The sequence below is a fragment of the Phodopus roborovskii genome, unplaced genomic scaffold, assembly GCF_943737965.1.
Source record: "Phodopus roborovskii unplaced genomic scaffold, PHOROB, whole genome shotgun sequence".
Lineage (NCBI taxonomy): Eukaryota > Metazoa > Chordata > Mammalia > Rodentia > Cricetidae > Phodopus > Phodopus roborovskii.
The window spans coordinates 22,697,185-22,718,051 of NW_026126567.1; the positions used below are offsets into that span (position 1 = coordinate 22,697,185).

Consider the following 20,867-nt stretch of genomic DNA (forward strand, 5'->3'; position numbering starts at 1 on the left):
TGTTATTGTTTTTTAATCTTCTCTATAGACACCTCTGAATTTGAATTTCCTGTCTCAGTTTGATTTTACACTTAACTATTTTATTAAAGGAGCTCATAACCCTGGTAAATAAATTATCTTAAATTGCAAACAAATGTGTGCCTGTATAATTGTGCTCCCCTATACTGACTTCTTCAAATTCACAGCATCCTTTTTCACTAATTGTTATTGCATGCATATGTATAATGTGTAATATATATGCATATATATTATTTCTAAGTAATATGTTCAGTATGTATAATGTTACTTGTGAATACGCTTTTAAGAATTTGTTTTTTTCTGAAATGCAAAGGCCATCCCTTCTCCTTCCTGACAGTGAATTGTCATTGCTTTAGAGGAGAAAAAAATCCTGCTTCCTTTATCTCTCTCAAATTACCCCTTTTATAACCTCTTTCACTGTCTGTGTCTTGATTCTAAGATTTAGCCTGTTGATCTGTATACACTACTAATCCTAACCACATCCCTATGCCTACTTGACAACATACATGTTATTTGTGCTCTCTGTGAAGGGCTGGTCCTCTGCTGTATGCCTTTCAAAGAGTTAGTCATCATTTCTCTATTAGAGCCAGCCTTCCTATGGTTTAATACTGGTTCCATTTTTCCTGGTATAAAGATAAATTGGTCATATTTTTAAGTTACCCATGGAAGTTAGGAAATGTGCTAGACTTTGTAACTCCTTCCTAATATTTTAGTGAGAAAACTTAATATCAATGAAGTTCACACAGTACTAGAGTCACACTAAACATATAATAAAAGCACTTAGAAGTGTATAGATGGTACCCTTATTCTGTCCAGGTGTGTGTGTGTGTGTGTGTGTGTGTGTGTGTGTGTGTGTGTGAAGATGCACTAGTGTTTTCACACACATATGTATGCCAGAAGTCCACCTCAGGTTTCCTATCTCAGTTATCATTCACTTTGTGTATTGAGACAGGATCTCTCATTGACCTGGATCTTGCCAAGCAGATTAGGTTATTTATCTAGTAGAGCCCAGGGGTTTCATTTCTCCCTACCTTCCCAACATTGGGATTACAGAAGCTTGTCCCATGCCCAGCTTTCCCCCATCATTCCTGGGAATCAAACCCAGGTCCCAGTGCTCACACTCTAGGTCCTTTGCTGACTGTGATAGCTCCCAGGTCTCCTTGACCTGATTTTAGTAGATGTGTTTCACTGGTGCCTGCAAACCTGGGTTCACCACTAATGTAGAATTCAGAAACACAATTATCATTTAATTGGTTTCTATCCAACTCCAGCTTCCTAGAAGCCACTAAAATACTCAGGCGTATCATTTCTTCCCAGCCATATGAGCAATGTGAGGACATGTAGGAACTCAATAAGTTTTTTGCTTCATAAAAACAAAGAGAACCATTATTCCCTGGAAGAGACTGTATAAAAGAGTAGTTGTTACAAAACTAATTTTGAATGAATAAAAATTCATGAATCACACTTTAGTACAGCAGAAATGCACTCCAAGCTCACTGGAATGATGAGATAATGAATGTGTGACTTTATGACTAGCCTAAATAGCGGTTCCTTTTTTCAATTTTGTTTTTTCTTTCTTCCTTATTTTTTTTTCTTTTTATATTCTTTGCCATTAATTAAATACTCAATTTCATATTGTGACGTGGTTTCTATTTCTTCCAATGTTAGGTGGCAGTATCATTGTACAAGGAATGACAATGACTAATGACTCCTGGTGGTAGTCACCTTGCTTACTTATGCACTCTAAAGCATTTAGACATTCCTTCCTTGCCACTGTCAGTGTGAACTTTTTAATTGTAGCACTAACTATGATCTGCCAAAAATCATGAAGCAAGCAGCTAAGCTCTGACACCATGATACCATGGAAGGCAATATTTCTCTAGTGGGTAATATGCCTAAGAATAAATGGGACCATTTGTTTGCAGAGATTACACAAAAATAAGTGTATTATCTGGAAGCTGCAAAAAGAGGATATGATGCAGTTTATTGGCCTAAGATACCACTGTTGCCTTCCCAATGCAAGAAGAAGTCTTGGTGGCTTATTCCTAAAAGTTTGTTTCTTAGCAATATTTGGGGTAAATGTTTCTTACACCATCATATGTTCTAGCATGAAAACACCATTAGGTGAAAATGATTATTCTATGGAAAGATGTGTTTACAGTTTTTGGATCAAAAGAACCTTGAGGGAAGTTACATATGTACTCATTGTGTCCCAGACATACTTTGCCACAAAACGTGAATGCATTATCACATAATTTTCATTTCTTTGTGGTATAACATATCACATTGGTTTCTACACAAGCTTGAGCTATCCAATAGACAAGGATATGCTGTATGTATTTATGATGCCCCATGAACTCATTGTGATATCCTATGGAGTTGTGACCCCATTTAGTTAGACATCAGAAACCTGATTAAAAGAAGCAGCTTGGATGCTACTAGAGGTGAGTCCAGAGCACTGTGTTCAGTTACACACTCACAAAACCCTGCTTGCAGACAACACTTAATGTTGAATTTTGTTTCTTAGGAGAGATAGAACGGAGCAAAACTTAGTGTCTGATTTACATCATCAGGACTGGGTGCTTTACTTTAGATTAAATATGTCATTTCATTCTTTCCCTATCATGGCAAAGTTGGCAAAATTATCTTGCCACTTATTTTCTACCTATCAGACAGAGAAAACTCATCAAGAATGTATTCTTGTGGACTGCATGGCACTGCATTTGAGAGATCATGCCCCAAATGACTGAATTAACATTGAATCCAAAGTTAAAAAGACTTTTTGTGAGTTGCACATAACTTGTTCACTATGACAGTATTTGAACTTTCAGTATTTATTAGAGGAAATTTAATGTCATATTATGGTATATTAATTTTGTAATATTTATATGCATATAAATTTAAAAGAAATAATTCCATATACTCATCTAATAAACATTAAACCTATAAAATAAATAAATTTGGGGTCATAAAATAAAGGTTGGAAATGTGTTTCTTAACTAAAATGAAATAAAAGTTCATCAAGGAACTTTTATTTAATTCAGCATTATGGTATTTGCACTTTGAGATTTGAATGTACAGTAACTAAAGACTATGTATGGCTCAAATGAAAATATAAAGATGAAAAGGTTTATCATCTCAGTAGGGACAGTAGTGAGAGGTACCCCTGTTGTTTGACTCCTAAGAGAACTAAAATTGTGGGGATACTTAACTGAAATCAAAGGGAATACAAACTAACAAGAAAAAAGTCTGCAACTATGAGAGCACAAAACTCAATGGAGAATCTTAATTCTTACAGCCAAGATTTGTTTAATGGTTGAACCATTGAAAGGAAGAACTGTATTTGAAGTGTTAGTGTCAGACAATTGAGTCTGTGTTATTATTGCCACTGTTCTTCAGATGTTCTCATCAGAGAACAGACACTGAAACTTTCCCCACACCCTGAGTGGATGCTCAGGGTGGCTGGCACCTATCATATTCGCCATCATAATTTCTCAATAAATGAACAAAGAAGACACTTGATTATTGATCAAACTTCAAACCAAGCAGAAAGTTTAAAGTCACACTCCTTGATTCTAACAGCTTAAAGACATGTTTATGTGATAAGTAGGCAGACATACGAGCTCTGTGAGAATCCCCAGTGCTGGACATTTCTGAAGCCATGCACAAAACACTGCCCAATCCCATGTGCTTAAGTCTCAGGATGATAAGAAAAATATGTTTTCAATCTTCCTCCCAATGTATTCATCTCAATATGAGAATAGATACATCTCATATTAATACTTAATTTATAAATACTCATGAGCTCTATTAAAATTCCCTGGCAAAATCCAACCATGCTTTTCTTCCAGAGTATTCTAACTTGGAGTTTGGCAGGCTCTGTCTGATTAACAGGTTTTTTTCTTCCCAATCACATTACTGAGCACACCCAAATGGATCTCTCCAGACTCACTGTTTAAAACAGACTTCTTTACAAAGTATCTCTGAAGCTTGTTTAGACTATCTAAAGGAGATATACAATGTAAGGAGATGGAGTGTAACAGAGAAATGTGAAATGTCTCTAAAGCAAGATCACTTCATGTAAAGTTATCTTGTGTATTCCTATCTATACATGAAAGTATGGAACAATGCTTTTCATTCTTTTTGTAGCATCATGAGTCAAGGATCTGCCACATCTGTGCACTACAGACCCATGCTGAACTGTGACGTGAATGGTCACACAAGCCAAAGCTCAGTAACTACAATCAGTTTCAGAAGTAAGCATGGCTCTCACCCATCTCCATGTACAGCCCCATCTCTACTCAGAAGGGCTGTTTGCAGAGTGGAACTTTGCAAGACAACCCCAGGCTCCAACTTTAAGCTCTGGGCTGAGCTGTAGGACCAGGGTCTGCTTAAGCTGGATGTGTGTAAAAAGGCATTGCTTCAGGAATGGTTGGGGAAGATGGGGACAAGAGTTCACTGTATGAGTATGGTAACCTGAATTTGATCTCCAGAAGCCCAATAGATGTGGAAGCAACGCCATGAAGTTGTCCTTTGACCCACACATGCTTATATTCATATATACACCAGTCCCAAACACAATAAAGAAAAAGAAGTAAATGGATGGATATCTGTCTTCTCAAGGCATATACACTTGAAGCTATGTGGTTATGTGGCTCCAGATCCTCCATTCATATAAAATTTTAAGTTCTACCATCACAAAGACATTCCCAAAGTTCTTAAATATCTCTGTTACATTTCTTCAGAGGACAGGGGAGCTTAGTAGATACTTTACAACAACCATCCTTCCTTACTATAATAATTATTGAGGAATGTCTCTTTCCCCCTTTTCTCTGCATATGGCATTTCCCCCTCCTCTCCTGAAAATGGAACCTGTTAAAATTATGAAACAGGAATGACCCCAATCTCACTCTAGCACCAATTCGAAGCATTGTCTAATTTCTGCTCTACTAGACCTATCTAACACCATAGTGTCACATATATAACCATCACAATATAAGATATTTTATCAATGTTAAAAATACCAGGAATGAAAGATAACTTTCATAACATTCTTTTAGAAAGGCATTGCTGATATGCAACTTAGTTGTGAAAATTGTCAGTGAAATCTTAGGAATGCTTTTCAGTAATGTCTGTCTACAACATTTGCATTGGCATCAGTGCAAGAGAGAAAACAGTAGCACGAAACAAAATATTTGCGAAGCCTGAAGAAGGAAAAAGTTCTTACCACCTTCCTTAGTGCAAAGGCTGACAAGGTTATGGACTGTGTCCATGAGTTCCAGTTGTTGCTTCTGAAGGACGCTGTTGTTGTTGGTGGCTCGGGTCAGTTGCTTCTCTAATTCCTGGATGATGAATGTTTGACGTGTAACCAAACCTTGAAGGTTTTCTTTCTCTTCCTTCAAGGTGTCCAACTCTTCTTTGTGTTTTCCCTCCATTTCTAAAATTTTATGTTCTAGTAAACTGCAAGAAAATGAAAAGAAGCCTTAATTCTTACAGTGCTAGAACAACAATACTATAATTCTACTTGCTCCCAAGAGTCAGCTTAGAAGTTTAAATTATTTATTATATATGTGTGTGTTCATGTGTATGCATGAGTGTGTGCATATTCATACACACATACACATTTCACATGCCATGGTCCATTTGCTAATTTCAGACGGTTTACAAGAGTGAGTATCTTCCTTACCCTATGCGGGTTTTGAAGTTTGACCTCAAATCATCAGGCTGGGGGCATCAAGGCCCCTTACCCACTGAGTAATCTTGCTGGTCCATAAGAGTATTTTTAAGAGACAAAAATATATGCATGTAATAGTGTCAGCCATGTGAAAAACACAAATCAAAATACAGTGAGATTCTATCTCACCATTGGCAGAATGCCAGTCATTAAGAGGACAGCAGCAAAGAGCCCTGGTGGCTAAGAGCACTTAATGCTCTTAAGGAGGGAGGACCCAGGCTCCATTCTCAGCACTCACATGCCAAATCACAGATGCTTGCAATCCCAATAGCAGAAGATCAAAAATGCCTCTTTTAACCTCTGTGGGCCCATGCATGCACCTGGCTCATATATACACTCATGTACACATATACACATGAAATTGATTAATTGCAAAAATGAAAATGACTTCAATTATTGGAAAAGATGTGGAAAATAGGACACTTCTATATAAGAAAGAATCTATGTAGGCAGATTCTGTGGGACCAGAGAGTAACTTAACCAATCCTGTATTAAACACCTGGCTTGCTTTTTTTGTGAATCCAGGCTTCTGGGTGATATCTATGAGCATTGCAGCTTCTGAAATCACTGTGCAGGCAGCTCAGTGAAGGAAGAATTCATTATGTGAGTGTCTTACAGAGTCTTACAGAGAAACATGGGCTACTTTGCTCAGAGTGATGCAACTTTAGGAAGCCTCTCTCAGCACACTTCTAAAGACACCCTCCATGTGCAGTGTCCATAAAAGGGGACAAAGAATGCAGAAGCACTTTTGGGATCTGAGCAACTGACTTGAAATAAAAGGCATTTTACGCTTTATAGAGTGTCTAATATACTAGTATTCTTGTGGGAAAAGGCTTACTCAGTTTTCTTAGTTCTGTCTGCAGACAGTTCCAAGCAGTGCATAGTTTACAAGGTGCTATTCCAATGCAGCACACCCAGAATGGGCACTCGATTTACCTTGGAGAAATATAGAGCTGAATCATTCCTATAAGTCTTCAAAAAGAAGACACCAGGGAGTGTTTTTAATTTAATACTTAAATTATACAATCAAGTGTGTTTGAAGAGTCAAACTTTCCAACTGTTTGTGCTAATGGGTAAGATGTGACATCTGATCATCTTTATACAGATGGAGAAGTGTGGCAAGAAGTGCTCAAGGACATTCCAGGTCTTTGCTAACACATCTGACCGCCAAATAGAATGTAGCCCAGTATATGGCAGAGCAGCTGCTGGGAAGCTGGACCCATGTGTAAGACCTGCCTAATTTACAGGATTTTGGGTAGTGAGCCAAGGTTCACATATGCAAGTTCCTCATTGATCCCCAATGAGAGAAGTCACATTTCTCTCGGGAGTTGCCTCCATTTAACTAGATGCCAATACAGAGAGAATCCTTCAGTTCTACTGGCCATACAGGGACCTCTATTTGGAAAGCAACTAGGAGAAATCGTGAAGGCCATTTATATTTGTTTAAATCCCTGCTCAGAACTGAAACATGTTAGAAAGGGAAGCCAGAGTAAGATGAAAGAAAGGATCTCAGGGGGTTAAATATGATGCAGTGTCTTTTAGTACTTTTCTCTGCCAATAACTTGTTGCTGCAAGAGAAACTCATGGGGGGAAAAAAGCAGAGATGGGGTGGGGGGGGAAAGGCAGCCAGTTTTCCATTGTCTGTATTGGTTAAAAGCATCATTCACACACTATTTAACTGAGGAGTTCTCTGCTGTGGGTGGTGGAGGAGCTTTCCTCCCTGCTTGTAGACTTTTGGCATTTGATCTAAGAATTAACCACAGCCAATGAATGCTTCTGCTCCTTTTCAGTTTACTTTTTAGTTATTTTTGCTCCTATTTCTAGAGTAGTGAATAGATACATGACTCCCTCAATTTAGAGTCATTAACTTATAAGAAAATTGTGTGTCAGACTCACATCAGTTCTAGTATGCCACCGGGAATTCTTTAGTATTAACTGCTAAAATGATGATCATCTATATATAGCTCATGACTTGCAAGCTAAGGAGTCATGTGATGCTGGATGAAAGCTCTAAATAAACATTATTTTGTCCCATAAGTAAAATCATAACTGGCCTTCCAGCTTTCCTAATTAGCTGGCACTATCAGTTATTAGTTGCTAAGTGCCAATATTTATGTGGGATATAAGACGGCAGTATTTCTACTCTAAGGATTTATTTTTAGACAGCAAGCCCCGCAGAAAAATCATAAGCAATGAGAATCTCCAGTTTCCAAAATGATACATTTTTCATAGTTTCATCAATATTTTTCCTCCTCTGCTTCTGACATATATGTACAAGAATATCACATATACTGAGGGAGGCTGCTACCCTCCTGGAGATGTTAGTAAAAGGCATTAGCTGTTGTGTTTTATTTTGTTTTTCAGTATAATTTGTAAAGATATGAGAATAAAAAGTTGTTCAACAAATAATAGAAGGGATCTAGAAGACAAAATAAGAATTACAGGAGAGACCATACATCAAAATTGATAAAGATTAAAATAGGAACTTCCCCAAAGTTAGGGTTAGGGAAGGGTTTTGCTTTTGTCTTTCCAGGAAAATAAAAACAACCATCTTGGAGAATTTAAAGATCTTTGGACAAATAAGCATCCAAAGAAGAAGGCAGAACTACCCAGAAAAATCACCAAGAAAAGAAAGAATCTGACCGGATGCATTCGCCAAAGGCTCCAAAAAGAAGATAGACCCTCAGACAGGTGGTGGTGGTGCACACCTTTAATCTCACCAATTTGGGAGGCAGAGGCAGGTGGATTTCAGTGACTCTGAGGCCAGTCTGGTCTACAAAGCGAGTTTCAGGACAGCCATTTCATCCTGAGGTAGAGGTAAGAGCTAGTGGCTATCTTCTTTTCATCTCTGATCTTTCAGTTTGAATCCCAATATCTGTCTCTGAGTTTATAGTACTCCTGTTACAGAAATCCTTCGTTCAAAGGAAACAATCCCAGATATCTACTTGTATGAGAGAAGTGCTTTCCTTTGCAAAAGGAATATACAATAGCTTTTGGAAAGAACATTAATTTTCATAACTCACTAAACAGGTGTTGATCTATCATGGCTTCCAGGTATCAAGTGGCATCAACACAGCCTGTCATCTTAGCAGAGATATCCATGAAGAGAAAGAAGCAAGAAGCCACTGATCCCAGTTGTCTCAGAGCACTGGGAAACCAAAGCAGCAACTCTCTGACCACAGGAATACTGGAAGCTTGTCATTAGGAACAGATAGTTTCCCAAAAAGTGTTTCCTACAAGGATGCTATCTCTACACTCTGGTGTCTCTTAGTAACCCTCATAGTCCAATTAGTTTCTAATATAATTAATCTTTGATATGTGTGTTAACATTTGGACTCCTTGTGAATGGCCATCTCTTCTTGACCCTCTGTCTCCTTTGAGGGTCATCCTCTTTTTTGTCTATTAATAATGTATGGTCTCTAAGACTTTCCTCTTTCCTCTTTGTTTCTTCCTATCTGTTGGGTGTTTGTGAATTTTGGAAGTCAAACTTTTCACCCTATTCATTCCAAAATGGTTTAAAACAAAGATTCACTTTCCAAAGGGGTATAGGCAATCTATAACTATTAACACATTTGTAATATAATATTAGAATTGTATAACACCTAAGGAATTCCTTATCTCCTTCGAGGAGGGTGCCTGTGTCCCCAGAAAAGGCCAGAGGCATCAGATCCATGATGAAGTTGCAGGGAGATATCAGCTTCCTGACACAAATACTAGAAACTGGACCTAAGTCATTTGAAAAAAATGATATATGTTTTTATTCAGTAAGCCACATTTACAGTGCCAAGAATTTCTTAATTATATGTCTATCTTAAAATGTCTACCATCAAATTTATTTAATTTTCATTCAATAAACTGGTCATAGTCTATTTGGTCCCTGAATCTTTCTATAGATACTCTCCATCATTACTCCTAATCAGAAAAGACCCAAGAGCTTTTCTCCATTTAGCAAGGAAACTACTAGACACGAAAGTAAAGTCTTAGGACATGCAATCCTAAAATAGGAAATACAAGTCATTAATTTCCATGATGGTAAAATTTAACAAGTTTAACTGACATTTAAGCTCACAACAAAACACGGGATGCCAACTCCAAACATCAGTGCCTGGGTTTTTGGTTCGCTGTTTATTAAACAGAAAGAGAGCTCCGCTGTCAAGTGTTTGGAAGATTCAGATTGGATAAACCCTTTTGCGTGGGATGCCTCTTTTGAGATTAGTGTTCCACGCAGCAACAGTTTACCAACTGAACTGCAAATTCCAAAACGGAGTTTCTCACAGGATTCTCAGTACTTCCTGTTTCCCATCTTTCTGGGAGCACTTTGAGAAGACACATGCATAGGATTTTGGCACTTAACTTTTAGTTTGAGGCAGAGGTGCACTTTAATGAAGAATAAAATAAACAAAATAATCTAGGTCTTGAACTTCAGTTAAAGCTCATGAAAGAGTATACATGATTTGAACATTCTGCTAGATTTGCCTGCCCTGCATATACCATCCTTTTCTACTATATATCTTCTTGGAAATATTTAAAACCATTGGATACATCTTGAAACTTTCACATAAATGCTCTCCCTTTCCCACAATAGAATTCTTAACATAGCAGCCAATGAATGCCTAGTGGTGAGAGCTGCCTGTGCTGTGTGTAAATATAGCTCTTGACACAAGGAAGAGATGTTGAAAATATAGAAACCTTCTCATTTTTATCTGTCTGAACTTATTTATAAATGTTTTAATTATTTCCGTGTTTGTAGTGTGCACTGTGTCACCATATGGTGCAAATATGGGCATGCAAAGGATGAGCTTTTTCTAGATTAAATGTATAATTTATTACTACTTAAAACTAAATTCTCTTTCAAAGTATGATCATATTTGTTTGGTTATTCAAGTTTGGGGAAGAATTATAAATACTATAAAGTCAACATCAGACAGTAGTGTTTCAAAGCTTGAAGAAATATCTTGTAGAAGTCAGAAATAAGGAAGAACAAATACTGATACTTTTTGTGACTTAAAAATGCAATACACATTTAAAAATGGGTTGAGGAGCAGAGGGGGGAGGAGAATATGAGGGATCAGGAAGATTGGGTTGGGGGAAGACTAGAGAAGGAGAGCAAGAAAGAGATACCTTAATAGAGGGAGCCATTGTGAGTTTAAAGAGAAATCTGGCACGAGGGAAAAGTCCAGAATCAAAAAGGATGACTGCAACAAAGAATCTAAGCAATAGTGGAGAGGCTACCTTAAATGTCCTTCCCCTATAATAAGATTGATGACTATCTTAAATGCCATCAGAGAGCCTTTATCCAGTAGCTGATAGAAGCAGAAACAGAGATTCATAGCCAAACACTGAGTTGAATACCTGGAATCTAGCTGTAGAGAGGAAGGAGTGGTGAGAAAAGGGGTCATAACTGTGTTGGGTAAACCTACAGAAGCAGCTGGCCTGAACAAGGGAAAGATCACAGACCCCAGTATGACATCTGGAGAACCATCATAGTACCGAACCAGGCCCCCTGAAGGTGGGTTTTACAGTCTGTGGGGCCTCTGGCAGTGGAACGAGTATTTATCCCTAGTGCACGAATGGGCTTGGGAGCCCTTTCCTGTGAAGGAACACTCTCTCAGCCTACAAAAATGGGGGCGGGCCTAGGTCCTGCCCCAAATGATGTGACACACTTTGATGATCCCTCATGGGAGGCCTCACCCTCCCTGGGGAGTAGATGGGGTGGTGGGATGGGGGGGTTGGTTGGGGGCAGGGGAGGATACAAGAGAGAGGGAACTGGGATTTATATGTAAAATAAGATTGTTTTTAATTTAAATAAAAATTTAGTTAAACATTTATTTTTCAACTTATTTTTTTTAAATAGATAAAATGTTTTCGGTGCATATTAAGATAATGTATATACCACAAAGAATTAAAAAACAAAGACAAAGATGTAATAAAATGAAAACACTTGAACAATCAAGTCACAGAAGAAATGCAAATAGCTAATAAGCATGATGTGATCATACCCTGGTAAGTCTAGCAGGAAAGTTTTGAAGATTAGAACACACATACACATACTTGGGGAGAAAAGAAAATTCAAAATAATTATCTGCATCTTAAAATTTTTAAATAAAATATATCTAATGAATAATATTTTACTAGAATAAAATTAAATATATGTTGGGTACAGTTGCACACATCTATGGTACCCACATTTAGGAAGCTGAAGCAGGAGTATTATGGCAAGTTCAAGGCTAGTCTTTGTTACATAATGAATTCCCATCTAGCCTGGATCAACTAATGAGTCCTATCTACAAAATGTAAAACAAACCCAAACAATATATAATAAAAACAAACAAAATAAAAATATAATAAAGCAAACAGTAAATTTGGTATATTAAAAATGACTTGCTATGCATTCTTCAAAATTAAAGAGGTATGACTGCATAAAATTACACAAGAATCAGTGTGAGATATTTGTGACATATTTTATGAAACAGGAATAAGCCTACATTTCCAGTATTTAAAATGCATGTACATAGCATATAAATATGTACATATGTATACATATGAAAGTATGTTTGTATAAGCATGTGTGTATAAAAATGTAAACACTGCGTACTCATGGTTACATGATAGTGTACTTGTAGAAAGTACAGAGGAATAAGCACCTACCTGTTTAGTAGTTGGTGCAAAGGAATGGTGATGATGTAGAAACAGGCAAATCTTGATCTTTAATTGTATATATATATATATATACTTTTATATATTGTATATATTTATATGTTTATATTATACAATATTATAATATACAATATTATATATTGTATATATTTATATATTGTATATATATATATGTATATATATGTGTATATATATATATGTATATATATGTGTATATATATATATATATGTATATATGTATATATATATATATATATATATATATATATATATATATACTTTTTTAATCTGTTTCACTTTTTAAAAATTTTCAAGGAGCAAATCAGTTAGGAGTCCACAATGGACTTTGGAGACATTGTTAAGAAGTTTAAATGTTGGACTGAATTGGTACATCTTGGAGTGTAGATTACAAACCTTGGCTGCTATACAGTGGGATGTCATATAAGCATAATTATGATGTGAGCATTATCTTTTAATGTGAAAACCAATGAGAAGATTTCAGTACTTAATGTAAATCATATGATTTGTGTTTTCCACTAAAAGTTTTTTTGTTATGTGTTTGAGAGTCTATAGTGTGTGTGTGTGTGTGTGTGTGTATGTTTGTGTGCACATGCACGGGTTATATAAATGGCATTTTGGGAGCTAGAACTACTGGTGTGATATTGGCCATTATTCTTTCAACATTTGAAAAACATTTAAAACTATATATAGTATGTAGGAGGAATTGGTCCTGTTAGTATGAAGATAATACTTAAAATTCAGACACTATTTCAGAAAATTGCTTTCTAGTGCTGTATATATAGTGAATAAATACTCATGTACACATACATAACTTGCTGAGTGCAAGAATGGCTTTTGGAGCCAAAGTATTGGATGAGAAGGAGTTTTGCCACCCAAATAAGGAATGTCAGCCATGCTAGAAAATTCAAGCATCAAATCAGTATTAAATAACATTATGTGGTAAAGTAGGACCCATCTAACATAATTAAACACAGCTATGCCTACCAGGCACTATCCTTTGTGTGTCATATACATTCATATATCATCAGTCTTCACGTCAACTTCAAACAGTAGTATCATCACCATCTTCATGTTAAACATTAGCCAACAAACCACAGAGTCTCATTAACTTGCCTAGAGTCACACAAATAATATATGATAGAGCTAGTTACCGCAAGAATGGAGAAAAGTGAAACCCAGTCAGTCTGCTTTCAGAATCCCTGCTGGGAGCTATAAGTCTATTCCTTCTAAACTAAAACCAGTAGGGGCAAAAGGCTGCAGACTGATTGTAATAATGGCCAGACGCTGTGTTCTGCGCTAAAGAACTTGAACTTCTTTTGATCTGCTATAACATTCAATGGGTAGAATTGTGCAAGGAAAATGATTGGTATTTTTTTTTTAAAAAAATGATGTTGTCCTTGACCTGAGTAGGTCATGGTGGCACAAAGCTAAGGACTCCAAGGATGTTACAGTGGAACAGTTGCGAACTGATGAGAGTCTACCTAAACATAGTCAATCACTGGAGCTAGGAAGGAGGTGATGTACTTGAGAACTCCTTCAGTAGTGGAAACCATCGAGATAAAGGAAGGTGGGTGATGTGCAGAGGGTCTAGGGAAGAATTAAGATGGCTCTTAGATTCCCAGTTGGCTCAGAACTCTCCCTTTTCTCAGCTCCTGAGGTTATTGAAACTGGGAAGAGGGAACATGCCTCTGCCATTCAATTCATTATGTAAGATATGAATTTGAGAGGGCTGGAGAGATGGCCCAGAGGTTAAGAAATGAATTTGAGGATAAAGGTAATTCTCCCTCCAATTCTAGTTATAAAAAATAGGATAGCATAGTAGACATTGGGATTGTCTTCTTTTCCTGCTGTTGGGGACAGGAGTGAGGGGTTTTGTGCATGCTAGACAAGTATTCAGGGCTGAACATGTTGTTCATTTTAAGACACTTATCCTCGGTCAATACCATACACAGCTAATATAATTAAATCGAGTTTAATAGCTAATGCTAGAATTTAGCAAGTGTTCACTTTAGTATTTTTTAAAGACCTTATCAAATGTGGGATCGCTTCAATAAGAAGGCTTTTATTTCTTCATAAATACTATTAAAGCATGAGTATTTCCTTAGTAACTTGTTAGTAAGACAAAATTTAGTATCTTACAATTGCCTAAGAATCAATCACTTAATAATGAGCTTAATGATTCCTCATGACTTCAGCTGGGAGATAGATGAGAATTGGCAACTAAGATCAGTGAGTTCCCAGTGTAAAACAAATAGTTTATATATCCTATTCCAACACTAGAAGGGATAAATAATGGTCTTTACCTTGGTAGGCCAAAATCAAGCAATCTAGCCCTTTCCTCAATTTTATATTTGTTTGTTTAAAAAAAAAAAAAAACACTTCATGACCACTCCAATTATTCCCTAGGATGCATCATGGTAGAAAATATTTCTTATAGTAGTAGTTAACACAGAAAATCATCATGGAATCAAATGTGGATTTTGCTAAGTACGAACTGTTCAGTCATGGGTCAGTTATGTGACCTCTGTGGATGTCAGCCTTTTAATTAAGATGTGGAAATAAAAATATTCTTTAGAAGACTTCTTGTAGGGGTAACAACAGTGAATGACATGCATAGGTTTACATTATTAGAAGACTGAGACGGCAGCTAGGAAGGTAGTAAAACCATCATCACATGTCTAGTCCTGTGTTATTTGGAGCTGTTTTATTGAAGGTACACTCAACACAATTATGAAGAAAGCCTGAATGCTACGTCTTTGTATAAATGGGTTACTGTGTTCCCTTCTGCTGTGACAGAGAAATTTTTCTTCAATATTCTTCTGTATATTTAATTTGAAAAAAAGGTTAAGTCAGATATATGGTCTTGAAATCTGGCCAGGAGTCCCATGCAGACAGGTCCTAAGACAGCTATGAATGTAGCTGAAAGCAGCTATCATAAACTTGCCCAAAATGTCATGAGGTTTATAACTCTTTTAATAACTCAATTTTGTTGTCCTTGAACGTGAACTTTGTAGATGGCACTGTGGTTTTGCAGTTCAAAAGATTGTACATGCCTAACGGAGTGATTCCCACTTGGTCAGTTGAATAAAATTTCATTGATATATATTTTCCAACTCATCTCCTTAAAAAAAAAAAAAAAATGGGTTTCTCTGTGTAACAGCTCTGGCTGTCCTGAAATTCATTTTACAGACCAGGATGGCCTTGAACTCACTGAGATCTTCCTGCTTCTGCCTTCCAAGTGCTGAGAATGAAAGTGTGTACACAACTACCATCCCGATCTTTTCTTTCTTTTTATTAAACTTTCTTTTCTTTCTCTATGTTTTTCCTTAGACACAGTCTCACTAACTGATAATGCTGCTTGGCTGTCCTAGAACTCATTATGTGGATCAGTCATTATGTGGAAAGTCATAGAGATCCATCTACTTTTGCCTCTCAAGTACTGGGACTAGAGGTGTTTGCGGCCACACCCACCCTCTTTTCCATTATCTTTGATCAGAAGAAATGGGATAATACTAAAAGAATGTTACAAAATTTGACACATACCAAGCCCATTACAAGCAAAGCCTGCGAAGCCTGACAGATTTCCATTTGCTTGGGGATTTTTCTTTTCTTTTCTTTTTTTTTTTCTTTTACTTTTGTGTGTGTATTATAAACCTAGAGATGGGGTTCTAAAATCTCTTCTAAGTCTTTTTTTTAAAGTTCCATGTTTTGAAATTAGGGCAGCATTCAACCAACAAAAATAAAATTTCCTAAGAAAAGCAGACTAGGAGATTCTCAGTCACCTCTGTTAGACTTCTGAGAAAACAAACAGTAAAGCTATCCTATTCCTGCTTTGTGCCTTTTGGTATTTAGAAGGATGAAAAAGTGACTCCAATGAGGCCAAAAACCCACACTCAACCCTGCAAGTGTGGTGCTTAATTTTTCAGGATGTAAGTCAGCGAGACCTCTCAGCATGTGTATGAAGTATAATCCTAACTATAAAATACAATTTTTTTTTTCCTGTCAAAGAGGTGGGAGATACTCCTAAGGCCAGCTCACCGTCTTGGCAGCCAAGGCAGGGAATCTTTCTGAAAGCTGCTAAGTCACACACCCAGACACAACTCCTGACATTCCTAGGGGAGGAAGCAGAGCTTAATTTAGATAATCCCCACTGGAAAGTGTATTGGCTGATTCAAACCAGACCTGGCCTACTCAGGAATGTTGTTCTTACATTTCAGAGATGCCTCCTTGGAGAAATGGGTTCTTGTTGTATCTGGGGGATTAAGATTCACATAAAGAATAGGTGGGTTATGATCAATTAACTATTTATAAAAATGTAAACATTTGATTTTGACCTCCTCTATGCTGACTTGGGAGGACACTGTCTTTGTTGTTTTAGATGGTGCTTGGCTGGTTGCCTCTCATTCCACTGATCATAGGAAAATAAACAATAACAATAAATAGAATAGGGAAATATGCTATGTATCACGAAAGGATATTTTTTGTTTGTCTGAAGAAAATCACATGTTAAAAATGGCACAGACAAGGATACTCGTGACCTAAGAGGAGCTGTTTGGCCCACCCTCCATTGCATTGCATGAACTGGACCCTTCAACAGCAAGATGGACAGATAGCTATGAGAACACAGCCATGTTGGGAGCTGAGTCTACTAGCAGAATGCCCTCTAGGACCACATCTGAGGTAATATCAACTTTGGCAGTTTCAGAGTAAAAAAAGAAACAAGTGTCAAATAGTGGTTCAAGATACGTGGAAATTTTTGTCATTATGAATGTAAAAATGTATTTCAAATTAAAGATATCTAAGAGACTTAACTCTTCTCAAAATGCCTATATTACTAGAAAAAAAAAGGAAATGCTATGAAACTGAAAACTATCATCAACAGTAAATGATATAAGTTATATATAGATGAAAACCTGACTTTTCTATAGAAATTAAAATTCTGTTAGCAGAAAAGAGTCAGGCATTTCAGGAATTGGATTTCCTGGTCTACATGAAGTCCTGTACACTTGAGCCAGTTTAGAGTTCATTAAAAAGCTTTAATAGTAAAGCTGAGTCAGCTTCACTATTAAAAACAGAGGTAGTTTACCTGTGGAGTATAATCCCAGCCACAAAAGTTACCACCTTCTTCTGCAAAAGGCAGGCAACACTCCTGAGGGCCAGCTCCAACACTCATCAGTGAAAGCCCCTATCATACTAACATGGGGGTGGGATGCAAAGCTTAGGTTACTTCGGTAGAAAAGCATCTGTTAGAAAATTACCTGAATTTAGGAGTGGAGAAAGTTTGAGTTTATATACTCAATTTATTTCTCTAAAACTACTCTGGGAACAAAAAGGAAAGGTCACTTTTAGGGGTCTGGAGTCAGCTTCATGCCACAGAAGCCACCATCAGCCAATGCTTCTTCTAGAGTACACTCTATTGAGATGGACTTATTATTGGGATTTTCCTGATAGTTTAAAAACAATTTTACTGAAGTTTACATTTAAAAACTGGGGGAAAAAAATCAATCGAAAATAGCTAAGTAAGTAAGTTTGACCCATAGTACTCATTATCGGAGTGAACAGGAGACTGGTAAGTGTGCTTGGGAGAAATCACTGGTGAAAGGAATATACTCTCAGTCCTCTAGTTTAACTTAGAAAAGACAGGAAGTGGCAGGCTTCTACAGATAACATGTATTTGTTCCCTCCATGCATATTAGTAACTGTCTTATTGCTGTAACAGCATAGCTGGCAAAAGTTATTTTGGAAGGGTTATTTTGGCTCATGGTTTGATGGCATGGGCCAACATGACAGGGTCTAGTATTGGGTCACAGTCAAGAGCCAGAGACGGGTGAATGATGGGATGAGCTGGCTTCCTCCTTTTTATTTAATAGGGAACCATAATACATGCTATGGGATGCTGCTGCCCACATTCAGGGTCCATCTTCCTTTAAATTTCTCTGGAAACTTCCTCACAGATATCCCAAAGATGTTTCCTCTCGATGATTCTAAATCCTTCAAGTTGAGAATGAAAATAAATCATCACTCCCAATCCCCAGGCTCAGCCTGCTTCTCCTGGCCAGTTCACCCAGAGCTACAATAGAACTAGCTCTACCTCTTTGCTCTTTGTAACAAGCACATGGCTAGCATCCTTGAGTCACTATGGAATAAATTAATTTAAGTTAACGGATCACAAAATTTTAATTAGTCAAGTGCCACCTAATATGATACATCTTCATTACTATCTTACTTCACTTGTTTCTATAATGAATTTTCATTTTCATTTCCCATTTCTGATAGAGGTTTTTTACCACCTGTTTATTATCTGTATAGTTATTGGCTTGCAAGATACATATATATTGTATGCGCCAAAATCAATGAATCAATCTTACGCAAAAAAAAAAAAAAAAAGTATTGTTACATAGTACTTAGCAAAATACCTAGCCCTCTCTGTGGGTTGGGACTGAGTGACAACAACTCAAGAGAGCCTCTGCCCTTTTCTCTAGGGTCACAAATTTCATGTGGCTGAAGAGATGTCAATCTGTTTGCCAAAGTGTCACATCATTTTTGCATATGTGGTATTATTTGAATAATTGCTCATTGCCACAACTAATGACCAAGCATCCCAAGAATTGAAGCACGACATGGGCCTCCTGGTCAACACATTGGTTGCATTTATGTCTCTTCTCGTAACTTTGTTTTTGTTTTGTTTTGTTTTGGTTGTTTGGTTTTTGGGTTTTTTTTTTTGTTTTGTGTTTTGTTTTGTTTTTTTCAAAGCAAAGTTTCTCTGTGGCTGTGGAAGCTGTCCTTGAATTAGCTCTTGTAGACCAGGCTGGCCTCAAACTCACAGAGATCCTCCTGCCTCTACCTCCCGAGTGCTGGGATTAAAGGCATGTGCCACCATGGTCCAGCCATGGATGGCTTTGTTCTTTAAATTACTGCAACATTAAAGTTTCAGTTTCCAGTGAGCTGGAAGATACAAAGAAGTGTACATAAAGACACTTACATGATACAAAAGCCTTACCTGTTTTTTTCATGAATCTTCAGAATTTCATTTGTTTGTTGGAGAAGTTGCTTCTCAAGCTTGTATGTTGATAATGAATTCTCCAGTAGTTGTATTTCAAGTCGAGATGTTTGATTTAGTACCTTGAAACAGATTTAAAAATCACATTTTAATCACAAAGCAAGTAATAGGAAAAAAAGTGAGCATTATGAACATCATTTTTGTTCTTAGTTTTCTTCAAAAGGGCTTAAACATGTGGTATCCAATTGTAAATTGTGATTAAATTGGAGGTGAACTAAGTTCATTTGCATACTCCAATTTTTATACTTTTACATCCTGGCATATTATATTGTGCTCATTTCATACATTCTATCTCCAACATTAATAAGTGCAAAATAGATTATTAATACAAGTTCTTAATAGTCCAGGTCATTTAGAATAACCAAGGCATGTGTAAAATATACCTAATGAGACTTAACACCTTACTAAATAAATCCAACTGGAAACCCTAACAACTCTTAAAATAACTGACCATACAGGCAGAGAGTTCTCCCAAGAAAACTTCCGTATATTATGTCACTTAATTGACAATATCACCTGTTGGTCATGTCACTTTATGAATGAGGACACTGGAATCCAGAGTAGTCCATGTTCACACAGGAACCAAGTCAAGATCTCAGTTTTTAACCAGAGACTTTAATTGAGTCTACATAATAAAATGAATCTGAAAAGATATTTTTTGCAATATCAGTATCAGGTAGGTCCTGCTCTAAAAATGCCATCACTGGGGCACTCTTCCTCCACTGAGGCAGAGTTAAAGCTGGGATTTTTCTGAACCTTTTGAAGGTGGACTACAGTGTTTGAGTTGAGCTACAGCTGCAAGGAAATGGGGCTCTGTGTTTGTAATAGTAGGACAGAGACTAGGGACTAGGACAGACGGGAAAGGTAACTGCCTTGAATGCAAACTGTAAAGAAGGGCTCCTTCTAACCTTGGCAACCAAGTTTAAGTACACAAGTACACATTATTTTTTTAACTCTAACACATTCCATACACATTAGATGAGATTATTATTGTTATTAAATCTTGGAGTGGCTTCAAGTCTATATCCATGAAAACTTAATATATAAATGAATCATAGCAAGTTAAGGATTTTAAAACATAAAACATAGCAAGTTAAGTATTTTAAAACATAAAACATAAAAGTCTCATCTTACCATTTTTCCTCCCTCCTCATCACCTCATTCCTCACTAGGCTAGAACCAGGGCAAGGTGAGTAAAACCACATGGGCCTGGGTTCTACACTTGCAAGGACTATATTTACCTTAAAGTTACTTTTCTGCTCCATTGGGGTTTTAAAATGCATTTAAAAGATTTTAAATAATGCATTTTCCTGGACACATATGAACTCAGTGACTGTGACAGCATGCACAAGACCTGCACAAGTTCAAGGCAGACAG

General features: G+C 36.9%; 1 protein-coding gene across 2 annotated transcripts in view; it reads right to left on the reverse strand.

Moving 5' to 3' along the window:
- Angpt1 (angiopoietin 1) overlaps positions 1 to 20,867 on the reverse strand; it is a 228,653-nt gene that overhangs the window by 61,134 nt on the left and 146,652 nt on the right. Inside the window, exons 3-4 of one of the 2 annotated variants that reach the window (XM_051202540.1) lie at positions 19,431 to 19,552; positions 5,249 to 5,478 (exon numbers count right to left, since the gene is read on the reverse strand). In XM_051202540.1, coding sequence (XP_051058497.1) covers positions 5,249 to 5,478; positions 19,431 to 19,552 — 352 coding nt within the window. Of the gene's footprint in view, positions 1 to 5,245; positions 5,479 to 19,430; positions 19,553 to 20,867 lie in introns of both variants that reach the window. The other variant, XM_051202539.1, reaches the window with a different exon arrangement.